The 7,276-nt window shown below is 42.8% G+C and overlaps 1 protein-coding gene across 1 annotated transcript; it reads left to right on the forward strand.

Moving 5' to 3' along the window:
- The first annotated feature begins 786 nt into the window (after nt 1-786).
- AVPR1A (arginine vasopressin receptor 1A) lies at nt 787-6,807 on the forward strand. Its single transcript, XM_033221417.1, has 2 exons — nt 787-2,423; nt 4,682-6,807. The coding sequence occupies exons 1-2, from the start codon at nt 1,445-1,447 to the stop codon at nt 4,966-4,968; spliced, it is 1,266 nt and encodes a 421-aa protein (XP_033077308.1). The 5' UTR covers nt 787-1,444; the 3' UTR covers nt 4,969-6,807.
- The last annotated feature ends 469 nt before the right edge of the window (nt 6,808-7,276 follow it).

The raw sequence follows: 7,276 nt of genomic DNA on the forward strand, positions 1-7,276 counted from the left end.
AAAGGGCTTCCTTTCTTCCTTTCTTGTAAAATTGCCTGAAAACAGCTCCCCCTTGCTGTCGTTCGAGGCATATATTCACCAACGTTAAAACAGAGCTGAGGGAGATAGCTTTTCTGCCTCCCCCCGAGGGGCTCCAGCTGTTCAGAGTAAGGGACTAATAGGTAGATGGTGGTTTCTCCTCCTTCCCTGGGTCTCTTTCCTCTCTTGAGATTTCCTCTTTCTCACTTCTGAGCGCAGGAGCCGGGGGGGTTTTCTGTCCCTTGCCCTGGACAGCACTGCCTCGGTGGCCGCTGCCCGGCAGCTGATCTTTGTCCACCCAAAAAGATGTCCCCACGACTCAGTAGTAACTGGCCAAGTTGGAGATCGCCGTGCTGGCGGTGACTTTCGCGGTGCCCGCGGACTACTGCGGCCAAATTTCCGCCATCCCCGCTGTGGGAATCAGGCTTTTCCTGCAGAAACCCCCAGGAATCTAGAGAAAACTCCCTAAGTCCCTAGTCTTCACAGAGAAAACCAGGAGACACTCCCCCTAAACCCCTCTGTTGAATACAGGCACAGCAGCCACGGGGGCTGCAAAGTGACGAGTGCGTTCTTCCCGTAGCAAACATAGGGCAATAAATACGAGTGGGGAGAAATGTTTGCCCCGGGAAAATTTGCCTCGGGAATAAAATTTGCCAGACTAGCTGCACGGGTGAGCTCGGTGAGAAGGAAGAAACCCGGACTGGAGGAGGTGAGGTCGAGAGCCAGCTTCAGGTGCAGGAGCTAGAACGCCGGTACATGGACTGGAGGTTTCCAGGTACCGCGCTTAGCGTGCCTGTTGAAGTCAAATGCATGGTTAAGGAGGCTAGCGAGGAAGTCTAGTGAGAGAAGTTTGTGGAAAAGGCTACGAGCCCAGAAAACGCATGACGCGTCCAGTTGTCCAAGTTTTGGGAAGGGAAAGGCGGGAAAGCGCCACGATCCCGCCTACTGTGCGGAGGAATCTGCGAGTCTCCCAGCTCCACCCCCTCAACAGTGATGCAAAGAGGACAAACACCGACGTAGGGAGAAGAAAAAATAAAATAAATAAAATAAAACTCCAGGGAGCGGGAGTAGGCAACCAGCAGTCTTCCGCCAATAGGGCGACAGGGAGCGCGTCCCGAGGAAACAAGCACCGCATAAATACTTGAGTTGGGAACCCAGTGCTTCCGGAAGCTGGAGCTCACCTTCCCGACTTCGCCGAAGTTGAAAAAAGGCAGAGCAGGGAGAGGGGCCGGCTCACCCTGCTGAGAGCTGCTCAGTGGGCAGGCGGGACGCTGCTCCGGGAGACGCCCACCGGAGGGATTGCAGAGCAGGCAAGCGGCGAGCGCGCCAAGGACGGTGCGCTTCGGGAGAGGAGCCCAAGTCCTCCGAGGCGACAGGGAGCGGTCCTCGAGGGCTGGGGCTCCGAAGAGGGCCAAGTAGGCGCTGCATGGACAGCATGCGTTTCTCCGCAGGTCCGGACGCGGGGCCCTCGGGCAACTCCAGCTCATGGTGGCCTCTGGCTACCGGCGCTGGCAACACGAGCCGGGAGGCCGAAGCCCTCGGAGAAGGCAACGGCCCGCCGAGGGACGTGCGCAACGAGGAGCTGGCCAAGTTGGAGATCGCCGTGCTGGTGGTGACTTTCGCCGTGGCCGTACTGGGCAACAGCAGCGTGCTGCTGGCTCTGCACCGGACGCCGCGCAAGACGTCCCGCATGCACCTCTTCATCCGACACCTCAGCCTGGCCGACCTGGCCGTGGCCTTCTTCCAGGTGCTGCCGCAAATGTGCTGGGACATCACCTACCGCTTCCGCGGCCCCGACTGGCTGTGCCGCGTGGTGAAGCACCTGCAGGTGTTCGGCATGTTCGCGTCGGCCTACATGCTGGTAGTCATGACAGCCGACCGCTACATCGCCGTGTGCCACCCGCTCAAGACTCTGCAACAGCCCGCGCGCCGCTCGCGCCTCATGATCGCGGCCGCCTGGGTGCTGAGCTTCGTGCTGAGCATGCCGCAGTACTTCGTCTTCTCCATGATCGAGGTGAACAATGTCACCAAGGCCCGCGACTGCTGGGCCACCTTCATCCAGCCCTGGGGTTCTCGTGCCTACGTGACCTGGATGACGGGCGGCATCTTCGTGGCGCCCGTGGTCATCTTGGGTACCTGCTACGGCTTCATCTGCTACAACATCTGGCGCAACGTCCGCGGGAAGACGGCGTCGCGCCAGAGCAAGGGTGCAGAGCAAGCGGGTACCGCTTTCCAAAAGGGGTTCCTGCTTGCACCCTGTGTCAGCAGCGTGAAGTCCATTTCCCGGGCCAAGATCCGCACGGTGAAGATGACTTTTGTGATCGTGACAGCTTACATCGTCTGCTGGGCGCCTTTCTTCATCATCCAGATGTGGTCTGTCTGGGATCCCAAGTCCGTCTGGACCGGTACGTGACATGAAAATAGAGGAAAGTGCAGGGATAGGAGTGTGTTGTGCGTGCGTGTGTGTGTGTGTGTGTGTGTGGTGTGTGTGTGTGTGAGAGAGAGAGAGAGAGTCAGAGAGAGAGGGAGAGAGAATCTAGCAATTTTCTTCATAGTATCTTCTAGGGCAGTAGTTTTTAAACTTCTGTGTGTATGTAAGAGTCGCACCTTGGAGGAACACTGTTAAAAAAAAAATTTTTTTTTAAAAGCAAATTCCTGGATTCCCCATGCAGACATTCTAATTAAGAATGTCTGGAATGGGGCTCAGGACTCTGCATTTGTAGTGTACAGTGATCCTAAGACAATTCCAGAAGCTGTGTCCTGGAGTCAGCCAGGCAACTACAAAGCCGAATAATGACTTTCTGCCAAATCGCTAGCTACTGTATTAACACCATTTCAAGTCTGTTGGATTCAGGAAAATACTTTACTATCACAACTGCTTTTTGTTGGATTGTGAAAAGTATTACAATTAATTTTAAAAATGTGTAGAAATGCCTCAGGGGCAAGGATAGAAGCAGACATATATTTCTAAAGAAAGCTGGAGAAAAATTATTTAGAAAGTAATTCCAATTTGGCATTTAGCTAATAATGTTCCTTTCTCGTTATAATCTGTTTATTTTTTTCTAACAATGATTACTTTAACACTTTTTTCTTGGTATTTCAAAGCAGGATTATTGATAAACTAAATTCGTTAGACTGATTCATTAGTCTTTCACCACTAGTTTGACCACACAGCTCTACACCTCTCCACACAACTCTTACAGTAGTTTACTGGAAATGTTCTCTACACCTACTATTGTGTTTGATTTTAATTCCTTCTCCAACTAAAAAAACTAACTTCACAGTGACTTGCAAAAAAATTATATAATTTTGCATCTTGAAAATATTTTCTTCTAGTAAAGACAAAAACTCAAACTAAATAAATTCCAATGCTTGTTGGAACTCAAACTAAATAAATTCAGTGGTACAGTTGTTACCAGAATGTTTCTGGGAACAGGAAATAGGTATCTAGGAGTAGCTGTCTCCTTTTGCTTTTTGGAATTGGAGTAGGGGAGGTATGTAATATGCTTTGGAAGTTATATTTGCAAATAAAACATTTCAGTATGGATGTAACTTAAATATTCTTACAGACTATAATACCAGTGATAATGAAAAATACAATATAAACACTATTTTTTGTTTACTGTTTCTTATCTTGCTTGATCTTAGAAGCCTCTTAATATTGTTAAATAAAGAAATTCAGTCTAATTATTGCTTTAGCAGGATTTACACACAAGTAATAAAAACTTCACTTGTGCATAGATATGTTGGTGATTTTGATTCTTTGTGAACACCATCTTATGATGGCTCCTGCTCCTTCGATGGCAGCGTCTTAGCACTCAGTATGATTAAATAATAACCTGTAATTGTTTTCTGGCATAACAAGAGTGAGAAGATCCAACTTTATATTTAATAATCAAGGAAAAGTCGGTGTTCATTGATTATTCTTATTTTTAGAAAAAGTATGTTATTAGCACAGTAGCTCCACTGTGAAAGGTTATAATATTTATGCAGTTTACCAGTGCTAATTATCATAAAATATTTTAGAATCCTGTTGGAATTTCCTAATTCTGCTGTTCTTCTTAACATAATTTGTTTGAACCACAGTCACAGACGGTTTTCTTTTAAAATCAAACCAAATTTCTAACCAGAGAAAAACAACTAAAGCTTATATCATTCAGGGACTTCTTCTGTACAGTTTTCATATTACAAGAATATTTACAACTACTAAACTCGATCCCTAATGTAATATTTTTTCCTGAGTTATTAGGATAAATACAATTTGGTATACATGGTTATTATGAACCCTTAAAATTTCATTAAAATCATAGCCATTCTGTAACTGCTGTATCATTAGCACATTCTAGTTCGAGTATCGAAGACAGAGATTTTTTCAATGAATTATTTAATAGTCTTAACCTCATAAAATTCCCACTCTTTCTATTTAAATATTTTGATAGTTTTTTTAAATACTTGAATTAATTTTAAGGCATCTTGCTTACAAAAATATTTCATAGTCAAGCAATTTTCAAACACTCCCCATTTCCCTGATTGATAAACAAAATAGTTCATTTTCTATGCTAATCCAGAAGGTTTTTCCTTTTTAATTAGTTCATATAAAAATGAGTTCCTCTAGGGCTCAGTTACTTACATTACATAATTTCCCTTTATATTTTTCATGCAGAATCGGAAAACCCTACCATCACCATCACGGCATTACTGGGTTCCTTGAATAGCTGCTGTAATCCCTGGATATACATGTTTTTTAGTGGCCATCTCCTTCAAGACTGTGTTCAAAGCTTCTCATGCTGCCAAAACATTAAGGAAAAATTCAACAAAGAAGATACTGACAGTATGAGCAGAAGACAGACTTTTTATTCTAACAATCGAAGCCCAACAAACAGTACGGGTACGTGGAAGGACTCGCCTAAATCTTCCAAGTCCATCAAATTTATTCCTGTTTCAACTTGAGCCTTGCGTTCATGCAACTTAACTCTTGTGATTGACTTTTTGGTCCATTAGCTGAATTGAGCTAGAAATCACAAGAACAAATGCACTTTACTGATATAACCATAAATCAATTCATTGGGTATAAGACTGTGTTTCTAGTTGCATTTTCACATTGCTACCAAAAACTAGACATTATTTTGTATGGAATATTAATGAAAACATGCTGTACTAAAATATGCAGGTCTAATTCCCAGAAATATAACAGAAGTTATGTTTTTAAAGGAAAATCGTAACCACCCTAGCTTTATATTTTGTTGTTGGTTTCTTTTATTTTCATTTCTAACGTAAGTAAGACTTGATTAGTTTAAAAGTCATATAATGTATGGAACTATTTCTGAACAAAGAGAGCTCATCATCAGCCTTAGTATTCAGAGAAAACTTCAGAGAAATTATGTTTTCATCCAATAAAATTAATTTGTGCATCAGAAAATGCAGCCTTAAATGGTGTCCTGGAGATGGGATGGCACCTCCTAGGGGTACAAGTGCCTGGTGCATAATGAGCTCCTGCTCATTATGGCCAGTTCAGAGTTCTATTAGAAGCTATCAATCACCTGGCATTTCAAAATGGTAACTTTACAACTGGCAGTGGCCTCCTTTCAGTTCCTCACATATTATTGGTAAAGAAAAGCTAACTGAGATGCTGAAGGTGAGAGGAAATGTTGATTGGCCAAAAATATCTTTTTTCCCCCACTGCGAGGTTGTTTTAGTCAGATTTGTATGAAGAAAGCCAAATTTTATTAAAAGAGTAGAAAATGATTGGTCAAGGTACCAAATTTTATTAAAAGAGTAGACAAGGACTTTCTCTTGGACATTGTAAACGTATTTTGATCTGTGTTACAAGGGTATCCTGTGCTATGCTGAATATTAACAAGATCATTATCTTCATGTTTGGGGAATTCAGATTCATAATATGAGTATCCTAAAGAGTGACTCAGGATATAAAGTGTCCCAACATGTTTAATTAAAAATAGCTTTGTCTTTCCAATCTCTCACTCATGTAACAATTGCAAAGCAGAGATGAGACAGGGTTGGGACATGGGTGACAGATGGAAAGAGAACTGCTCTGTGCTCAGACTGGCTTTGTTCATTATTAAATCCATGACTTTAGGCAAGTTTCTTAAACACATATAAAGCCTCTGTTTCCTTGACTTACCATGGGGTTGATAACACTTACCTCATAGGGTTGTTGAGAGGACTAAATGAAATCAAATATGTTAAAAGAGCTTCAGAAATAGTAAAGTACTATACACGTGCTAGCAGTTGCTTTTATTATAGCCTTGGGATCTCCAAAATTGCACAGATGTTTTCCAGTTTATTTTTTATTAACTAGAATTGGTTCTTTTCATGGCTGGGATATAAAATCCTAAAATTTAAATATAGATCTGCTGATTCATTGGACAATATTTTCAGTGACCACTCAGCTTGACTTCTCCTGCCTGATTAAAGTTTTCCAATTTAAAGACAGAACTTGCTTTTCTTTGAATGCAGGTAGATCAAAACGACCCAGGAGCCTCAGTTTTTTCCATTTTTAAACAGAGATCAATTACACTACTTTGCTGTTGTTATTACATTTTTCACTAATGGAACTCAGTGATTTTTTTCCTAGCTATTTTGTCTGGCTTCTTCTTCTTCTTAGAGATCATGCAATGATTTGAGGATACAGCATAAATATTTTGCATCCTTAAGAGGAAGTAATAGTTATAGTTGCTTTTTTTTTTGAAACAGAGTTTTGCTGTGTTGCCAGGCTGGAGTGCAGTGGCGTGATCTCGGCTCACTGCAACCTCCGTCTCCCGGTTCAAGCAATTCTCCTGCCTCAGCCTCTCGAGTAGCTGGGACTATATGAGGGTGCCACCATGCCCGGCTAATTTTTATATTTTTAGTAGAGATACGGTTTCACCATGTTAGCCAGCATGGTTTTAATAGTATTATTGAGTTTCTTTTTTACCTTTGTAGATAAGAAAATGAGAACTGGATAGCACTGTGAGAACCTGGAAGCAATAACTTTACTCCTCTTCATTCTCCTGCCTTTTGAAATTCTCAGCCCTTAGGCTCCCTAATACAGATATGCCTAAAATCATGTTTCCAAATGCTTCCCTAGGGGCTCCCTAGGTTTTCAAATTCTTTCTAAAAATAATAAATATGTCTCTTAAAGGGTACTGTCCAATATAAGCCATAACTAAATTAATTCATTCATTATTTGAGTTAGAGTAGCATCTCAGTAAACTGGCACTCTAAGACTGTCAGTCCTTTTGACAACTCTTTGATAGTT

This window comes from Trachypithecus francoisi, unplaced genomic scaffold (assembly GCF_009764315.1).
Source record: "Trachypithecus francoisi isolate TF-2019V2 unplaced genomic scaffold, Tfra_2.0 Lachesis_group11, whole genome shotgun sequence".
NCBI lineage: Eukaryota > Metazoa > Chordata > Mammalia > Primates > Cercopithecidae > Trachypithecus > Trachypithecus francoisi.

What these genes read in the sequence shown, in the direction of transcription:
- AVPR1A (XM_033221417.1), top strand. Translation starts at nt 1,445, where the DNA reads ATGGACAGCATGCGTTTCTCCGCAGGTCCGGACGCGGGGCCCTCGGGC. An exon ending in TCCCAAGTCCGTCTGGACCG is followed by an intron (nt 2,424 to 4,681) that starts GTACGTGACATG and finishes TTTTTCATGCAG; the next exon opens with AATCGGAAAACCCTACCATC.